This window comes from Phodopus roborovskii, unplaced genomic scaffold, assembly GCF_943737965.1.
Source record: "Phodopus roborovskii unplaced genomic scaffold, PHOROB, whole genome shotgun sequence".
Classification (NCBI taxonomy): domain Eukaryota; kingdom Metazoa; phylum Chordata; class Mammalia; order Rodentia; family Cricetidae; genus Phodopus; species Phodopus roborovskii.
Window position 1 is genome coordinate 22,106,595 of NW_026125059.1, and position 19,236 is coordinate 22,125,830.

At 52.8% G+C, this 19,236-nt stretch overlaps 2 protein-coding genes across 2 annotated transcripts in view; one reads left to right on the forward strand and one right to left on the reverse strand.

Annotated features, from left to right (window-relative positions):
- Positions 1-7,249, forward strand: part of LOC127224990 (fer-1-like protein 4) — a 33,731-nt gene extending 26,482 nt beyond the window's left edge. Inside the window, exons 36-45 of the mRNA XM_051188278.1 lie at positions 979-1,106; positions 1,262-1,432; positions 2,024-2,178; positions 2,805-2,965; positions 3,456-3,541; positions 5,254-5,352; positions 5,507-5,748; positions 6,394-6,668; positions 6,743-6,843; positions 6,921-7,249. Of these exons, the coding sequence (XP_051044235.1) occupies positions 979-1,106; positions 1,262-1,432; positions 2,024-2,178; positions 2,805-2,965; positions 3,456-3,541; positions 5,254-5,352; positions 5,507-5,748; positions 6,394-6,668; positions 6,743-6,843; positions 6,921-7,113 (1,611 nt within the window). The 3' untranslated portion in view covers positions 7,114-7,249. The remainder of the gene's footprint in view (positions 1-978; positions 1,107-1,261; positions 1,433-2,023; positions 2,179-2,804; positions 2,966-3,455; positions 3,542-5,253; positions 5,353-5,506; positions 5,749-6,393; positions 6,669-6,742; positions 6,844-6,920) is intronic.
- A 1,308-nt stretch (positions 7,250-8,557) lies between these two features.
- Ergic3 (ERGIC and golgi 3) lies at positions 8,558-18,945 on the reverse strand. The gene is made up of 13 exons (XM_051188291.1): positions 18,777-18,945; positions 18,571-18,641; positions 18,375-18,462; positions 18,054-18,173; positions 16,903-16,996; positions 15,968-16,133; positions 15,816-15,873; positions 10,723-10,754; positions 9,964-10,060; positions 9,820-9,884; positions 9,094-9,230; positions 8,957-9,012; positions 8,558-8,749 (listed from the first exon to the last, which is right to left on the reverse strand). Exons 1-13 carry the CDS (start codon positions 18,862-18,864, stop codon positions 8,670-8,672), a joined length of 1,152 nt encoding a protein of 383 aa, XP_051044248.1. The 5' UTR covers positions 18,865-18,945; the 3' UTR covers positions 8,558-8,669.
- Positions 18,946-19,236: the final 291 nt, after the last annotated feature.

Below are 19,236 nucleotides of genomic sequence, written 5' to 3' on the forward strand. Positions count from 1 at the left end.
AGGAACATCTGAGGCTGCGGAGTCACCCTTATACACACACACACACATACACACACACACACACACATACACACACACACACACACACACACACACAGGAACATCTGAGGCTGCGGAGTCACCTTTACACACACACATACACACACACAAAACTGGAGCTGGTCCTGGTAGCACAGACCTGTAATCCCAGCTTCTTAGGAGGCTAAGATAGAAGTTCAAGACCAGCCCGGGACTGGAGACATAGCTCACTCAGTAGAGTTCATTCCCAGCATATACAAACATCTGGATTTAATCCCCAGAATCACACAAAGCAAGTATGCACATGCTTGTAATCCCAGCATGCAGGAGTTGAAGGCGAGGTCAGAAGTCATCCTTAGACACAAAGCAAGTTTGAGGGCAGCCTGGGCTACATGAGACTCTGTCTCAAGAGTGGATAGGGCTGGGAGATGGTTGGTAGGCAAAGTGCTTGCTGTGCAAGCATGAAGATCCCAGCACTTCTCCCCGCCCCCACTCCCACCCAAGCCTCCAGTTCTCATTGGCTGAATTCTTCAGGGCAGTGTAATCCTCCCAGTCTCTAGTACTGTCCCCTCCCTAAACCTCATCCTATTGGCCCCTCCTATGGGCTGAGTTGCATAGTAGATCTTTCTAACTTTTCAACCTTGGCCAAACTAACACTAGATAGGCAATAGCTTCTGGCTGGGGAAGACAGGGCCCTAATGCTCCCTGCTTCTCTGATTCCCCAGTGAGTTCTAAACACATCTCATACTGCAGATGGCCTGTACTGATTTATCTCTTACAATGTAACAAGAGCCAGGGCTATGGTGTGGCTCAGTCAATAGAGTGCTTGGCCAGCATCAAGGAAGCTCTGGATTTGACCTCCAGTACCTTGTAAAATCCTGTAATCAGGTCCAAAAAGGGCTTAGGCTTTGAGGATGATATATCTCCTGACTTTAGTAGATTTGGATTCCACCCCCCTAGGCTACCAACCTGGCTCCTGCAGACCCTAATGGCAAGGCAGATCCCTATGTGGTGGTGAGCGCTGGCAAGGAACGGCGGGACACTAAGGAACGCTACATCCCCAAGCAACTCCACCCAATCTTTGGAGAGTGAGGCTGGGACCTGGGCTTGGGAGTGGGGGGTCCTGGGCTCCAAAGGCTCATGTCTAGGCAGTTGTCTTGGTGATGGGGGGGGCTGGACACTGCTACCCCAGGTCCCCTCAGAGTGCATGGAACTGTCCTTAGCTATTTTCCTTCCTGGCCAGGGTCCTGGAGCTGAATGTCTCCCTCCCAGCCGAGCCAGAACTGACTGTGGCCATATTCGATCATGACCTGGTGGGCTCTGATGACCTCATTGGGGAGACACACATTGACCTGGAAAACAGATTTTATAGCCACCACAGAGCCAACTGTGGGCTAGCCTCGCAGTATGACGTGTGAGTCCGGCAGGGCCCATTCCTGAAACACATCGAAGCTCACATTTCCATTTAAAATGTTTTTAATCTTAACATATTTTGAATGTGTTTTTGTGAATACATTCATGTGTGAGAATCTGGGCATACATGTCCCACAGCATGCATGTGAGGGTCTGAGGACAGACCTGGGTGTTGCTCTTCTGTCTTGTGTGAAGCAGGGTCTCCTCACTGTTTTCTGAGCCAGAGCTTTCAAAGTTTCCTGTCTCCGCCTCCCTCTCATAGAAGTGCTGGGATTACAGACACTTGCACTACGTGTCAACTTTTATGTAGGCTCTGGGGATTTGAACGCAGGCCTTCGTGTTTATGCAACAAGCCCTTCACATGCTTAACATTGCCTCTCCCCAGCTGTCACAGATCCATTCTTGTATCCAAACCATAGTTTTACAGGAGAACTTTTCCCACCCCTCAAAAGACGTCTTAGCTCAGTAGCCAAGGCTTGAGCTTGAGTATTAGGGTTTGGGTACTAAGTCACCAGAGCCTTGTTTGCCCATTGCCTCTGCCCATTGTGCCCACACACCGCCCCAGCTGATGCGTGGTCCTCTCTGCCGGCAGGGATGGGTACAATGCCTGGCGCGATGCATTCCGGCCTTCACAGATTCTACTGGGGCTGTGCCAGCGCTGTGGCCTCCCTGCTCCCGAATACCGAGCTGGGGCTGTCAAGGTGGGCACCAGAGTCTTCCTGACACCATCCGAGGCCCTGCCTTCAGGTACCAGACCCTCTGTGCTGGGCAGGCCCCAGGGAGTGTGAGGGAGGCAGACTGAGACACAGAAGGCGCCAGGCTAGTGTGCCCAGGAGAGACCATTGATGGCAGCAGGCACAGGAATGTTTGCGAGTTTGGCTGAGTAAGGGCACTGTTCCTGGATTCTGGGAGAACATGATCTTAGGCAGACCCCTCAGAGCACAGGGTACAGAGCTCTACAGTCTGTGGCTATGGGATTGAGCTCACACTGCAAATGGCTCGTGGTCTTGTCTCTAGATGGGGTCTGAGCAAAGGTGCTGGCTGGCTCTTCACAGTGGGGAGTAGTTATAGCAGCAGTAAACCCCCGCGCCCCACCCATCCCTTGCTTTTTTGTGAATGGTGGACTTGCTCTCCCAGGCGGCAGGCCAGAGGCTTTTTGCCTGGGAGGAGGGGCATAGTTGTGAAGGAGGTCTCTACATAGCCCTGTCTGTCCTAGAATTTATTATCAGACTCATGGAACTCTCCTGGCTCTGCTGGGATGAAAGGTGTAAACCACTACTCCCTGTGCATTATCAGCCTCAGCTGAGAGCTGCTGAGGAGGGAGGAGAGCTGGGGATGGTGGTGAACCCAAGTCCATACCCCTCTTATTTCAGATGGCAGGGATCCCAAGGGGACAAAGCAAGCTTCTGCAGAGGCGCAAGCATTGCTTGTGCTGCGGCATTGGCAGGAGCTGCCAGGGTTTGGGATTGAGCTGGTGCCAGAACATGTGGAAACACGGCCTCTCTACCACCCCCGGAGCCCCGGGCTGCTACAGGTGAAGGGGCCTCACTCCCAAGACTCATCGGGACTCACCCTGGCTCTGGACCCTTTTCCCAAGCCCACACACTACACCACCACTAACCCTGCCGCCCCTGGTGTCAGTGAGAACCTCTGTCACGGGCTGTACATCCTGTGCCCGACTCTGGTCCTATAGCATCCCCAACCCTGAGCCAACAAGGGTCAGACTTGGGGCTCCCAATCTGACCTCCACCCTCATTCACTGAGGTCTGGGCCTCAAGACTGCGTCCTACTCCTGACCTGTTTTCTCACTCTGGAACCACCTCATCCTGAACCCAAACCTGGCCTTGACTGTGGGACCCTCACTTCAGACTCTACGTTCATCTGAACACCCCCAAATCTACCCCATAACTCTTGCCCCTGCCCCTGGCTCTTCCTCCCACCGGGGACAGGGCAGCCACCAGATTAGACGCTGTAGAGGGAGGAGTTCTCTATCGTGACCCTGAAGCCTGGTTCTGTGCTCTTAGGGAACCCTTCATATGTGGGTTGACATCTTCCCCAGCGATGTGCCTGCCCCTCCCCCAGTTGACATCAAGCCTCGGCAGCCAATCAGGTGAGAGATTTTGGCTCCTCTACTCCCACTGAGTCTGGCCAAGACTTCTGACTTAGGCTTGTGGGCAGGTGAGTTATATCACACTTTCTTCCCCATAAGCCGTGAGCGCTGGGTGTCCTTCAGTAAACTCTTTTCCTGCTCCAGCTAGCACAAGTGCAGTTCTGTGAGGGTGTCACACTCAGAGGCCGGTCTAGATGTTTGGTGACTCCAGCAGAGTCACTTCCCACCTCTGGGCTCTGCTGTTCTTAGTGATCCTCTCAGGAGCTGCCTTATTTTCTTTCCTTCCTTCCATCCCTTTCCTTCTCTCTCTCTCAACAGTATGGGGTCTGTTGTCTGCATGTGTGTCTGTGTGTCACATGCATGCTTGGGCCTGCAGAGATCAGAGGAGAGCATCAGATCCTTTGAGGGCTGTCCTGGAACTCACTATGTAGACCAAGCTGGCCTTGAACTCACAAGTGATCCACCTGCCTCTGCTCCCCAAGTGCTGGGATTAAAGGTGTGCGCCACCACTGCCCGGCAACAAGTTAAGTGGTGGTGGCAGCAAGTGCTCTTAGTCACTGAGCCATCACTCTAGCCATTCAGAGAGCCTTTTGCAGCCTAGAACAAGGTAGCTTCTAAAGAGTGTTGGATTCCTCTCTTACCAGCCAGGACTCTTGACCAGAAATCAACACCTAATCCTCTTAAAGCAAAAGCCCAGAGCCACTTCCACTGACTGGCGCGGGAGTTGGATGCTTTTCTCTGAATGAGTGACTATGGGCCGGGCTGGAATACCTCAGATTGGCTGGTCAGGTAGATGCCTGTCCCACCAGAACCATATAGACTGATTGTGTGGTTGGGGAGAGTCCTAGGGAAAACAGGCATGGTAGTGTACGCCTATATTCCTTGTACTCAGAAGGCAAAGGCAGGGGGTCAGGAGTTCAAAGGCCAGCCTCTGTTTCATAGAGAGGTCAAGGCTAGCCTGGGCTACATGAGTCCTTATCTGAAGGAGACAAAACCAGAGAATCAATAAATGAAGGGATGAAGAGATACCCAGGCAACCCCACGACAGCAACGGGGGAAGAACCAGAACCCGTCTCTCTCTGGCTGTCTGTCCAGTTCAGTTTTCTGTACCCCAGAACTTTGGACTGTCCATCATGTGGCTTGCCATGGCATGCGGCGGCTCTAACTCTGCAGCCGGTGGCTGTTGAAAAGTTTCAGGCTTCTGACGCCAAACGTATAGGAAGCAGAGCCTCGTTGTACTGGCTTGGGTCAGGCCATGCCTGGTGCTGCCATTGTTGTAGTGGGAAGGGGTCAATGACACCGACCCAGTACCTTTCTGTTCACACCCTTCCCTTATCTTTTGAGACAAGGTCTCATGTAGCCCCAGCTGGCTCTGAACAAGGTATGCAGCTGTGGATGGCTTTTGACCTCTCTTGGTCCTCTTGCCAATAGTCCTCCATTGCTGGGATTATGGGCATGTACCACTGCACCTTGTCACATATGTGCTCTAGAAATTGACCCCAGGACCTTGTGCATGCTAGGCAAGCATTCTACCACCTGAACAGTGATCAGAGATTTGTTAGCTGTTGTGGTTTGGGGACAGGGTTTTATGTAGCCCTCAAGGAGCTCCAGCTAGCATCTCTGGAGTAGCTGGGGGATCAAACCAGGACTGTGGTGTTAGGCCAGAACACTCCCAGGACCCATATCAACAGTCAGAACCACTGTGTCCCCAGCTATGAGCTCAGAGTTGTCATCTGGAACACGGAAGATGTGGTTCTGGATGATGTGAACCCACTCACTGGAGAGATGTCAAGTGACATCTATGTGAAAAGGTAGGCCTGCAGGCTGGCTCACCAAATGGCTGTCCTAAGGGAAACTGTAAATGGGAACCCTGTGTCAGACCCTCTGTGCAAAGAGAACTGAGTTCTGGGTGTGGCCCCAGCCCTGATGCCCATCTTGCCCTGGGCTGTATCCTTCCTCAACCAGCTGGGTAAAGGGGCTGGAGCATGACAAACAGGAGACAGACGTCCACTTCAACTCCCTTACCGGAGAGGGCAACTTCAATTGGCGCTTTGTGTTTCGCTTTGACTACTTACCTACGGAGCGGGAGGTGAGCGTCCGCCGCAAGCCTGGACCTTTCGCCCTAGAGGAGGCTGAGTTCCGGCAGCCAGCTGTACTGGTCCTGCAGGTTTGGGACTATGACAGAATCTCCGCCAACGACTTTCTTGGTACTTAGCCTTTTCTGGCCTCAAGACTACATTTGATGTCCTTATTTTCCTTGCCTCTACTCTTCCCTCTCTGTCCCTTGGTTCCTACTCTAAGCCAATTTTGAGCCCTGTGGATGATTTTAGATCCCCAGGCTTGAACCAGTGAGCCCTGTGGTTGATTTTAGACCCCAGGCTTGAACCAGTTTTCTACCTAATCACGGTGTTCAGGGAGTGTTGCCAAGTAAACTTTTTTTTTTTTTCCAAGACAGGGTTTGTCTGTGTAGCTTTGGAACCTGCCATGGAACTCGCTCTGTAGATCAGGCTCTGTAGATCACGCCCAGAGATCCACCTGCCTCTGCCTCCCAAGTGCTAGGATTAAAGGCGTGCGCCACCACTGCCTGCCTAGTAACCTTTCCACTCAAGGGTGTTTTAGTCCTCCCCCTGGACCCTTCTGCAGTCTCTCTGGATTCCCATTGTGGCCTTTGATCCTTGCTTTGGCATTATGGTCCTGGACCTCTGGTTGGGACTTGACATGCTGGTAGCTAGACTTGTTAGGAAGTCTATAGCTGTGGCCTGACCGCTGTATTTTCCCTTTTGGTACTTTGCAACCCTGGGGTGATGCCTCTTTGACCCCTTACCCTAACCTCATGAGTTTTGCCCTCACAGGATCCCTAGAATTGCAGCTACCAGACATGGTTAGGGGGGCCCGGGTCCCTGACCAGTGTTCTGTTCGAATAGCCCTCGATGGGGCTGGGCCAAGATGCAATCTGTTTCGCTGCCGTCGATTGCGGGGCTGGTGGCCTGTAATGAAGATGACGGAAAGGCAAGATGTGGAACAGGGGGCCCAAGAGACTCAGACTGGCAAGAAACAGAAGAGGAGGAGGGGGCGGCTGGAGGATCTGCAGTTCACAGACACTGGTGGCAATGTCTACATCCTCACGGTACGTAGTGGAATGACCAAGGCCTGGCTCGGGGCTGGGCTCTGTCCACTGATGGTCCCACAATCTCCTCCTAGGGCAAGGTTGAGGCAGAGTTTGAACTACTGACTGTGGAGGAGGCAGAGAAGCGGCCGGTTGGGAAGGGGAGAAAAGAGCCTGAACCTCTTGAGAAGCCCAAGTAAGGAGCTGAGCTTAGGGAAGTGGGGGCTGCTGGCAGGGGCTTCCTGGTCATGTGACTCCACCCTTCCCCAACAGCCGCCCTAGAACCTCCTTCAACTGGTTTGTGAACCCCCTGAAGACTTTCGTCTTCTTCATCTGGCGCCGGTACTGGCGTATCCTGGTGCTGCTGCTGTTGCTGGCGCTCATCACTGTCTTCCTGCTCCTTGTCTTCTACACCATTCCTGGACAGATCAGCGAGGTCATCTTCAGTCCCATCCACAAACACTAACCCAAGGGACCAGGGACACAGCTCGGGGAGCCAACCTTTCAACCCTACTCTGGATGTCCTTCCTTCCAATGTGAGCTGTAAGGATTCAGCACTTGGGTTCAATAAACCTTTTCACAGGCCCAGGGGCTGTCAGTTACATGCAGCGTAGGACCTGCTTTTGTAGGTGGTAAAGATAAATGCTCTCAAGCAGCATCAAAAGCTGAGGATTTGTTTGCTAGAACGCACAGGGATGGAAGACTGCCCACATATGACCCCAGGAAAGAACAAGCCCTAAGGACTGAGTATACTGTGTCACCTGTCCCCGCCCCCTCCAGCCTACTTTCTGTTCCTACCAGGGGCTGGTTGCTCTCAATCTGCTCATGGCTCTACCTTCCATGACATGTAAACACTTTCAGTGTCAAGGGGGGAAAAAAAAAAAAATCTCCACCCAAATTGGCTTAGGCAAAAAGGGAAATTATTGGTCTGGTTGACTGACCTCAGGTAGCCTATTATAGGGTTAAATGTTATCACTGCCTGTTGCTGGCTCCATTAGCATGGCTGCCCCAGAGGACAGTTTATTGCAGGCAGGTCTGCCCCATCTCCACCCCGATCCCACCCGGAACTGGAGGGTCACTGTGCAGCTCCATATCGCCCTCCTTCAGAGGGAGGCTTACCTTGGGTCTGGTGGTGGCCTTCCTAAGGGCACGCACGGGGTAAAACAATCTTCCTCCGAACCAGAGACTGATGGTGGGTGGCTTACCCAGCTTAACAAGGGAAATGGTTCCCAGGTGACCAAAGGGTCATCACCCCCAATTCCTCCCAGGTGATCAAATCACCGGGACCTCAGGCACCCTCCAAAGGTTTTGCTGTCATCACTTACTGCCACAGTCTTAGGGGAAACAGAGGGCTGATGAACCAACCGCTGTCCTCACTCCCGGGGCTGTGGGGCATGATTCTCTACACAGAGATAAGGGCTCTACCAGGAAGCCCCAGTTAGGCACTGAGCCAAGGTCTGTTGCTGGCTGTCTCCAGCATGGCAGTGGCACCTTCCCCCTCCTTGCTCCTCAGTTTTGCTTCCATTTAGCAGCTGGAAAGGTCTATATTTTCTCAATGCAGAGACACTATGGGGCTTGGCAGAACGCTGACCACATGACTGAGTCCAGGCTGTGGGAAGCAGCTTCTGCTTTAGCTGTCCATCACTGCCAAAGTGACACAGTCCAGCCTGCACTCAGAGCTCGGGATAGTGGCACTCCAGTCATCTACTCCACAAGCCACGGGGCTCTAAGATACTTACCCTAGAAAGAGGGACTAAGGACATGGCTGTGAAGCCATACTACACAGGAGATGCTCATGTGGGACCCCCAAAGGGCTGGCCCCAGCCTGTCATGACGGACTTCAGTATGTGGCCATGAGGAGGGCTACTCCTAGGTTTCAGCCAGATCCCAAGAATCACACTGAGACCAACTACTATCACAATGTTTATCACCCTGGGCTGACTCTGGAGAGGAAGGAAGTGGGGTAGTGACAGAGGCTGAGGAATAATCACAGGGACAGAGGAAAGGAAGGAAGGATGATGACTACGTTGTCTTCCCTAGATCAATTTTCTTCTGGATGGCTCGAGCAGAGTGGTAGATGAGTGAGTCGATGAGTCCAGCCACTGGGGAGAGAGACCAGGCTAGCACTGGACCCCTCATGTGGACCCTGCCTTGCCATCTAACTGGCCAGGCTAGCATTTTCCTTGGCCCTCAAGGTACCCTCTTCTCCAACCAAAGCCTGGTGCATTGCTGAGGATGCTGGCACTCAAAGGGGAAACACCTGCCCGATCCGGAGCACCCACTCCCCAAACAGGGACCCTGGGACGTACCTGTAAACATGCCCCCGATGATGGCACACACACCTGTCAGGAAGTGGGTGAAGGACCTGCAGAGGCACGGGAGGGCTCTGTAGGCACCCTGCTCTCTCAGGCCCAGAGCCTGGGCTGCTCCCACTCCCTATCCTCACCTGTGTTTTTCTGTTAGCTTCACCATCATGGGTGAGAGTTCATAGAGCACAAAGACTCCTGGCAGGCCCTGGTCACCCAGCAGCCCATTGGCAACCTTCTCGTGCCTGGTCACAGAGAACTGGTTTGTCCTGAGCACCTGCAGGAGGGAGGGAAGCAGGAGGCAGAGAAAGGTTTATAACCGGGCTCAGGGCTGTTCGAGCCCTGCCCCTTGTCAGGCTGTGACGATACGAAGGGATAGAATGAAGCTCCACATTGGTAACGAGCAACACAAGGCCTGGGGACCACCCAGACCCCTGTGACCATCCTGGTTTCCCTTCCAGTCACCATCTTAACAGTTTTTACCTGTCCTAGCTACATCTGCTGGACACTTTCACTGGTGGTCCGGGGATGAGAAGAAACTCTTGCAGGCAGCACCCTAAGGCTGGGACTCACGCCCTTTCCCCTCCGCCCTGTTACACCACTCCAAAGATAGGCTGTTCCACAGAGTAGGCCCAAGGAGGCTTGGCCTAGCCCACCCCCAGGTCAGCACAGACAGTGGGGGTCAGTAAGCACCCAAGGACTGTCGGAGGCAGTGTGGGAAGCAGGAAGACCAAACAGGGCCTGGCCTGTGTCTCCCACAAGGGTGTCACTAGCCCTGGGGCCTCAGCTTTGCATCCATCAGGTGGGAATAACACAAAGGACTTCAAGTGCTTGGCAACAAGCTGGAACCGGACACCTATACTCACCTCCCCATCCACTTTCATGTACACCGTGGGGACCACCTTCACAAAGTACTGGAACATCATGGAGGCTGTGAGGAGAAGAAAGCACAGGGCATGGGTGCCAGGAAGGGTTTTAGCGGCAGAGGAGGCTACCTCCCAGGATGGTACCTTGGGGTGCAGTGACATTGGTGTGGTCCAGGGGGTTCACAATGCCTGGATAGTCCTCCCCAAATGACAGGTGCTTGATAAAGTGAGTCATATTGATCTGCAAGAACACCAAGGTCTGAGTGCAGTTCTTGCCCGACAGCACACAACCCACACAAAACTGTCTAGAGTAGCCGTGTTCCCTGAGCCTGTGAGCACAGTGGGAAGAGGGAGGGATGAAGGAAGGGGCCCTGTATGGGAGAGGCCACGGCTTTAATCGAAGTGCCTGTACCAGGCACCTGCTTTCACTTAGGATCCCTCCTCAGGCCACAGGTTTCTGGGCTCCAGGGTTTAAGGTGCAGCTTCAACCAGCCATGGAGTGCATGGTGACACTAGTCCTGCTGGACACCTCAAGGGATGAAGTCTAAGCCAGAAGCCCCCAACTGCCAGCTTCCTTGAGGGGCAGTTAGGAATGTAAATCTAACTATGTCACACCCCTGGTTAAGGCGAGACAAGAGTCCCTCTTCTGAAAAGGCAGACCCTGCAGTGGCTCCAGTCCCAAGGCCTCGGGGGTCCCGGTCAGCCTCGACCTGGTTTCCTAGAAATGTCACTCTGTCCTGGCTTTGCTCTGAGCTTCCTTCTGTTGGGGATGCACCTGTCCAACCGTCTCTGCCCTGGGTCTGAACAGCAGCAGAACATGAAGAGTGATTTCTCCCCATTTCAGACGTGAGCAGACCCCAGTCTCTTACTGCCCACCCTCCATGGTTTCTGCCTGGTACGTACATTGTCAAGGCCGAAACTCTGCAAGTCATGAACTAGGAAAGAAGAAGAAAACAGTCACCAGGCAGGCAGGACCATGTTCTTGGCTCCTGAGTCTTTTTTCAGGCTGTCCTCCTCCCTGTGGGGTATGATGCTCCTAGCTCTCCTCTGACCCCTCAGTCACCCTCAGCCTGGTACCTCTGGGCCTGCCCTGGACCTGGGTAGGGTTCCCAGCCTCCCACTGGGGTGGACAAGAACACAGATTTCCAGGCTAGGCTTTTATCTCAGAAAACAAAACCCACGGTCTCTCACTAACCAAAGCTGTGACAAAATCACTGTATCCTAACATGAACAGGGACTCCCTTGATTACTTGATTATATCCTCAAAATTTCCCAAAAGGAATCTCATAGGTTCCCTGAACCAGCAGTTTTTTCCCATCTTCTAATCCCAATTGCTCGCTGTTAGGAACCCCTTGCCAAAGGCCCATCCCAGGGGTAAGTCACCCAGCAGCAGGGTCAGAGAAGACCATCCAGACCCATCCAAGCCTCCCCCCATTCCAGGAGGACTGGCTGCTTTGGAAGTGGGGGGAGGGCGTCCCTGAGGGCAGGGCCACTTACTCTCCACAGCATGAACTGCAGCATGGGAAAAGGAGGAGAGAGAAGAAGAGAACAGAGGTTCAGAGCTTCAGTGGGATCTATGGAACAAGATCCACAGTAGGAGGGAGGACGAAGATCCCTGCTTCGGCACGAGGGTCTAGCCCCAGCTAAAAGGCCTCTTCCAGGGCCAAAGAGGCATAAAAGAGGGCTGAAGCATAAAAACAGCCAAAGAACAAAAAAAGACCTAGAGCCTCAAAGTCCTCTCACAGGTGTGTGACCTGGGTAGAGCACTTGGCCCATGTTCTCTGCCAAGGGCTGACTTGAGGATCTAAGAGGGGCAGATACCTGGTCAACTTTACAAGATCTATATCACCCCATAGCATTCAACCTGCAATCAACAAGGACATTAAAAATACTCCGAGGACTCAATGGCAGATCTCAGGCCACAGGACACTGTAGCTTTGTGTGTATGACCATCCTTGCACTCAGAGTCAGCTGCCCCGGGGTTCATGACCCAGAAGGTAGCCCTAAGCAGAGGCACGGCGGGGGGGGGGGGGGGAGATGCTGCTGTCAACCACCTCCCAAATGTCCGAAAGCCTGTAGTCCATACAGCTTTACACAAAGACACACTGATGTCTTCCTATAGTCTCAGGAAATCCACTTTACTCGGCCTCCTCCAGAGTAAAGGGTTCCAGAGCTCTGCAGGGTCCTCCGGGCCACCCACCTTTCCTCAAGCCTTTCCCCCACGGCAGGCACAGGCTACTTAAGAGACTACAGGATCCCACGCCTGCTCACCTTAGCCACTGGGAACAGCTCAGAGCTCTTCTTAGCTGATGGTGATATCCCAAGTGACCCTAACTTGCACCCCACCCACACTCCACCAGGCAGCAGCGACGCCATCTTCAGCCTGCGCCTCGGCCCTTCACTTTTGTGTTTCAGCCACAGCCTGGCTTTCTCTTCCAGGCACCGGCTCCACTCCATCGTCTCCCATACCTATCCCCTCTGATGTCAAAAGAGGTCCTTCTAGCGCCTTACTGCCGTTTTCAGATCTCTGTCTCCTGATCTTAGTTCCCACGCAGATCGAAGCACCCTACTTGTTAATCATGAGATTCCACCAGGTAACCCCTAGGACTGCCTGTCCACCCTTTATGTTACCCGAGTTGCAGCTTCTGGTGAGTTCCATAGTCATGTACACGAGCCTTCCACCATCCTGTCGTCCCAGTTCCGGGGCAGCCCCTCCTCCCCGCTCTTCTCTCCCACTCCCAGACCACCAGCTGCTGGTCATTCTCTAAAGCTGACATTAGCAGTAGCTACTCCTTCTCTAGTTTCAACCACAAGTACCTCATGCTCCAACCGCCAGTTTGCTAATTTCCTCCTGTTCCTTCCCTGCCCCTGCAGTACCCAAACCCAACGGCACTTTGCCACTACACCAAAGGCCTGTGCAGTCTGTTGCTTCTCCTGCCTCCTCATTGGCTTCTACTCTTCTCCCAAACCCCAAGCCCTGACTTTCCTCCATGTCCAGCTCTTTTGACTCCCTTGTCATACAGCACAGAGCAACACTAAACCCCAGAATCCAAAGATGCCTCACATCTCCAGCACGCCATTCCTTCTCAGCTAGTAACAGACACTGCATGAGCACTTCTGTTACCTGCCGCCATGCCTGGGGTCTGCTCTTCTGTTACCTGCCGCCATGCCTGGGGTCTGCTCTTCTGTTACCTGCCGCCATGCCTAGGGTCTGCTCTCCTGGTTGTCAGAGGTGGCCTGTCCACATGCCCAAGGGCTACACCATCTTGTCCAGACCCACTGTGTCACAGACTGTCACTCTCCCATCACTTCTGCCCCTTTCACAGGGCGGTGCCCAACAGCAAACTGACATCTGATAGCCTGTGTACCAGTTCCTGGACACGCCTCCTTCTCAGTCTTGTCCTCCACCCCCCAGTCATCAGTCCTGTTGACAACCTCTAAGCAGCATTCCCAACCCGAGGTCTGTGATCCATTAAGGACGAACAACACTTTCACAGGGGTTGTGTAAGACCTCTGGAAAACAGATATTTACATTACAATTCATAACAGTGGCAAAACTAGTAGCAACAAAGATAATTTCATGGTTGGGGTCAGCACAACATGAGGAACTGTATTAAAGGTCCCAGCATTAGGAAGGCTGAGAACCACTGCTCTAGACCGCGCCATGGTAGCGATGACGCCCACACGCAGTTTTAATTTCAAGCACCTGGCGCTCTAACACAATATTCAAACACTTTCCTGCATTTCTAGTTATAGCCATGTTCTGTCAGGGCCACCGATGACACTACACTAACAACCCACTCATTTTTTGCTGGGTAGCCCTTGTCTCTGAGGATGCCACATTCCTGACTGACGCTCCCACCTCACCAGCCATCCTTACAGACTCCTTTAAGGTCCCCATTCCGCTGGCCTCTAACACAAGAAGCCCATCTCCAACACACTTCACCTGCAGGGAGAGTTCACAGCTGTAAATATGTGGGAGGGTTCAACATCTGTCTCCTGGCTAGTGTCTGTCCTTGAACTCCAGGCAAACACTGTGTATCCCCAGAACCTAAGAAATGAGAATCCTACTGGTCTAAGAATCTGCTCACTCTAAATATGAACTTGCTTTCAGACAAGCACCCCACCCCAAGTCTTCCTGTGTCTCCTAAAGGCAGATCCAATCTGTGCTCTGAAGTGATCTTGGACTCCTTTGTTCTTCTCCGACACATCTGTCAGCTGCTTCTCAGCGCTGCCTGTTACGTATCCAGAACCCAACTGCTTCTCCGCCTCCTCCACCGCCACTCCGAGCCACGTTCCACCATCTCTGCAGGCCCGGTCACTGCAGGCCTCCTCACTGACCGTCCCTTCTCTGCCCTCTTGTCCTCAGCCTTCTGCACACACCATCAGGTGCTGTTTACCATGTGTGCCTTCAGTCTTCTTTGGAGACAAGATCTTATGATGTAGGCCTTTTAATTCCTGTGGTGTCAGGCTGACTGGGTCCTTACGTTGATCAGGCTGGCTTGGAACTCAAAGAGATCCCCCTGCCTCTACTTTTGAGTATTGGGATTAAAGGTCTGCACCACCATGCTGGACCTTCTTTTTGATTATTTTATTTCATTTTTTGGTTTTTTGAGATAGGGTTTCTCTGTAGCTTTGGAGCCTGTCTTAGAACTCACTCTGTACACCAAGTTGGCCTTGAACTCACAGAGATCCCCCTGCCTGCCTCCTGAGTGCTGGGATCACAGCCATACTTGGCCTTACTTTTTTAAGTGAGGTCACATCACACCCCAGAAGCTCTTCTTGGCATCTCACAAAGCACAGAAGCCTGGCCCCTCCCTGACCCCTCTTGCTGTATGCAGCCGCCCTCTCACCTCATGTCAACCATGCTGTCCCAGCCATCCTTTCTCACTGCTCCGGGTACTTGGCAAGCACACTCAGGCCTTTAGGGTGTGTATTTACTGCCCTCTCTCATGGTTACGCTCCTGTAGACATCAGCACTGCTGGCTGCTTCACTGTGAAGCCCCAGTCTTTCCTCCATCACTAAAACAGCAGGTGCACTGTCGCTCAACCTCCTCATTCTGCCTTGTTTTGTCCACATCAGTGTTTGCTTATTTATTGAGGGATCAGATCTCACTTTGTAGTCCTGGCTAACCTAACACTAATCATGTTGACCAGGCTGGTCTCAAACTCACATCTGCCTGTCTCTGCCTCCCAATGCTAGAATTGAAGGTGAGCACCACCATGCTACCATGCTTGGCCTGGTCCTCATTGTTCTTTTTCTTTTCTTTTTCAAGACAGGGTTTCTCTGTGTACCCCAGGTTGTCCTGGAACTTGCTCTGTAGACCAGGCTCTGCCCAGACACACTACTTAAGAGTAGAATATATATCACATATTTTATATGCCTGTCTCATTTTTTCATTTTTTCTCATTTCTGGTGGAGAGAGGGTGTTGAGGCAGGGTCTCATGTGGCTAAGGCTAGCCTGTAAGGTGCTATGTAAGTGAGGATGGCCTTGGACTGATCCTCCTGTCTCTACCTCCCAAGTGCTGAGGTTATAGGTATGTGGACCAGGTCCAAATGTCTGTTTGAATATTCTGAGTGCAGGCACTTTATCGACTGCTGTATCTATATCTAGACAAACACATGTTATTACTAGATATCTAACGAATGCATACATAAATACAGCTCAAGAGCACAGAACCTGAGTTCCAATCCAGCTCTGCTGGTCCAAACGCTCACACACAGTCACCTGATGGGGCAGGGGACATGGCTACCACTTCAACGACACAACACTTACACAGGCTCTGTGCGACAATCCTAACACCTGCACCACGCAGGCTGTGGGTCAAACCCACACAGGGAAGGCAATCACTCTACCAACTGAGCCATGCCCTGCCCCCACTCTCTTCTCAACTATGGCTCAAAGCTAAAAGAACACTGGCCTAGTGAGGGCATGCCAACCTGCCAAGCGGGAACCCAAGAGCTAAACGCCCCTGGCCAACTCTGGATCACTCACCATGCACATGGGACTGCTGGAAGCTCTTCCCAGGGGCAAAGTGGAAGTTTCCAGCCACCTGCAGGGGATATTTCCTCTCATTCTCCACTTCAACTGTGGGGTTCTCCCAGCCTGGCTCAGCCCAGCCGTCTTGCCTCCTTCCCTCCTGGTACCTTGTTGACTTCCAAGAAGCCATACACCTGGCAGCCTTCATTCTTCTGCTCCTGCATCTTCTGGCTGAAGCCCTCTCGTCGACACTGCTCAATAGTGTCTGGGTTCTTGAAGGCCCAGCCTCGACGGCGGTATGCTTCCCGAACATCTTCGCAACTGTTACAGCACCTGTAGTGGAGGTGTGAAGGGGGAGAGCATGGCCAGGGCTGGCACTCCGGGCAGTAAAAGCCTGAACAGTTGTCTGCTGCAGAGGCTCTGCCAGCCTCTTTCTGGTCACCAAGAGTGTTCTCACTGTCTCCTCAGTTTGGGCACAATATTCACAGCACACACCCCTATGCTGCTTGGGGCTGTGACCCCCCCCCCAGGAGAAAAGGCAGTGAATGTCCTTAATGCCAATGAACTGTACCCATAACAATGGTTAAAATGTAAACTTTAAACTATATGTACTATTATTATTGTTATTATTGTATTTGTGTGGTCCTGTGGATTCCAGGGCCTTGTGCCTGTTTGGCACTGAACTGTAAAGCCTTACTTCCCCCTGTTGAGTCAGTCTCTCAGGGGTCAGGGCTGGGAACCCACACAGCAGGTAGCAAATGTCGTAGCTTTGGCCTTGTACTTTAGGGCTTTACATACAACATAATCCTTATGTGACTTTTGCAAGGAAGTTGTTGCTCGGACTGAAGACAAGGATAACTCAAGACAGAGATAACCTTCAAACTGCTTCTGTAGGCCGAAGAGCAGCAGCCACTTATGCTGTATGCCGAGGTCTGCAGCTGTCAGGCTTATTAACCTTCACCATTTGAACCGGATCAGTGAGGAGGCATATATCCTACGCCCAGTAAATTCTCGGTCCCATCTCCCCAGTCTGAACAAGGCCGCGGCTGGCTAATCACAGTGACTGCTAAGAACCCGCTGCATGCCCCAGGGCTTGGCTCACTTGATGTCCTCTGACTCAGCACCATAGCAGCTCTCACAGCGATTGGGGTCCAAGGAGTCTGGGTCAAACACTGTCACCTCGACTTTCCCAAGTTCTAAGGAGAGGGCAGACATAGAAACACAACATGAAGCAGACACAGTGACATCGACAGCCCTGGCTCCCACATGAGTCCTTTACCTGTACGATGAGTCAGGTGCTCAGCACTTTACATGCACTAAATATTAGTAAGAAAACAGGGAATACCAAACATCAGCTGCTACAGGTCACTTTACCTTGCCTTACTTCATTCCAATAAGACTCTATGAAAATGGGTCTGAGCTGGGAATGGTGACGCACGCCTTTTAACCCCAGCACTTGGGAGGCAGAGGCAGGTTATCTCTGTAAGTTTTAGGCCAACCAGGTCCACACAGAGGTTCCAAGGCAGCCAGACTTACATAGTAAAAAAAGGAATGAAAAGGAGAGGCCCTGAGGGTAACAGAGACAGCGGCTAGAAACAGGAAGTGGAAGTGAGCGCTATACCTAGCTTAATCTAGCCTGCCTTAGACACACGCAGCTTACAGCTGGGCAAAACCATACGGCAGGGAAATTTCCTAGCGAAGGAAGCACCGAGTTATCTCGAATAACTTACAGAGCCCTCTGCTGAAAGAGCAGAAAGGTTTGTGAGTGCACTCTCACACCCTCAGAACGTGTTACGTTGCGGACGTCTGTCAGCCTCTGAGCCTTTATCTCACCTATGGGGGACTACTGTTTACCACTATTTTACAGATGATACTCAGAGACCGCAAGACAGCACTGGATCTGAACCCAGGCACTTCTCCTTGGTTAGCCACCTTAGGGCCACTTGTACTGCAAATGTGTTGGGAAAGTAAACGCACGACAAGTTTTTATCTAAAGAAGACCGCTGCTCAAGCTTCGGAGTACGGTAATGTAAAGTGTTCTGCCATCTCTCCAACCCCTAAGGTATTCTGCTCAATGTGCTCACACAAGAAGCATGGATTCAACCGACTCTTGACTCTTTATAGCTGGAGAACCCAAGGCAAGCCAGCTGACTTCTGTCTAACGAGTCACTGAGCCTGGCACAGCACACTTCCACAAGGCAGGGTGGGTATGTCCAGCTCCAGATAGGAGACCTGGCCCCCTCCCTTGGTTACCATGACGTTCAGCCTCTGAGCTCACGGGGATGCCATCCTTGTCTAGTCGTCTCTTGAAAAGGTTATGCTCCACGTCCAGCTGCTGTTCCCCAGCCACATCCATGGCATCGATGCTTAAATCTGGAAACAGAGATGCACTGACTCCAGGAACCTGGAGATCTGAGCTTTGATAGGAACGATCTCGTGGAAGAACTGGACTAGGGGAACCAGGATGACATGGTGGCCATTCCGGGTGGGATCTAACTAAGGCCAGAGGCGGAAATCTGGAAGCCCACTTGGTACACCCAGGAGTCCAACTCTCACCCACAATCAGATACTCACAGGCACAAGGCATGTGTGGGAAAAGAACATCGATGTTGATCTTCAGTTTATCTCCCCGAGACTTGTCCACGTAGAGCTCAGGATGCACCTGCCGCAACACTACCTCAGTCAGATTTGGCCTCACCCACAACCGGGCTTTAAGGGTCCTACCCTTAGAACGCTAAGCCCCGCCCACGTTCCAGGTCACGCCCCTTACCTCGGTGGTGAGATAATACTGCAACTCGGACAGGAACAGCAGGAGCATGAGAAGGCCACTGACTATGGTTACTGCAGGACGGGAGCGAGATTTGGAATGGCCTGTGTCCCACCCCTCAGCCTCTAGCAGGCCAGGGAGGGTCCGGGAGCCCGGGCCAAACGCGGGGACGGCTCCCTCCCCACAACCCCGCCCGCTCCGAGACCTACCCGTGGCGCCCCCGCAGGTCTTAACCCGGAAGTCCTCCAGAGTCTTGGGGTAGGCATCGAACTGCTTCAGCTTCCCCAACGCCTCCATGGGGACCGGCCGGAAAGGGGACACCAGCCGGCCCGCCCCTCTAGCCTCCCGCTTCCGGCCTGGAGTCTGGGCCACGCCCCTCCCCGTCTCGCGCAGGCGCAGCAGTGCGTACGCGGGCTCCACCCTTTACCTGCCTTCTTACAGGCTGTCTGGCCTATGGGCGTTGTCGCGTTCCCTGGCGAGGATTGGGCTGCGTCCTGAGGTGGGCGGGCCGGGAACAGAGGGCGGCGCTTGAGTGGCAGCACCTGTGGTAAGCGTTTCTCGGACCGTAGGACCGCTAGTTCCCGCTCAGCAGCTGCAGCACCATCAATTACAATTGGCTCCAAGTGCAAATAATTGGTCCCCGCCAACTGCATCATCAAGTTCAAACGT

Coding starts and splice junctions, on each gene's coding strand:
- Ergic3 (XM_051188291.1), bottom strand. CDS start 18,864: ATGGAGGCGTTGGGGAAGCTGAAGCAGTTCGATGCCTACCCCAAGACT. Junction 18,174..18,374: donor CCCACACATGCCTTGTGCCT/GTGAGTATCTGA, acceptor CTCTGTTTCCAG/ATTTAAGCATCGATGCCATG. Junction 9,013..9,093: donor AAGCTAACAGAAAAACACAG/GTGAGGATAGGG, acceptor GTGCCTCTGCAG/GTCCTTCACCCACTTCCTGA.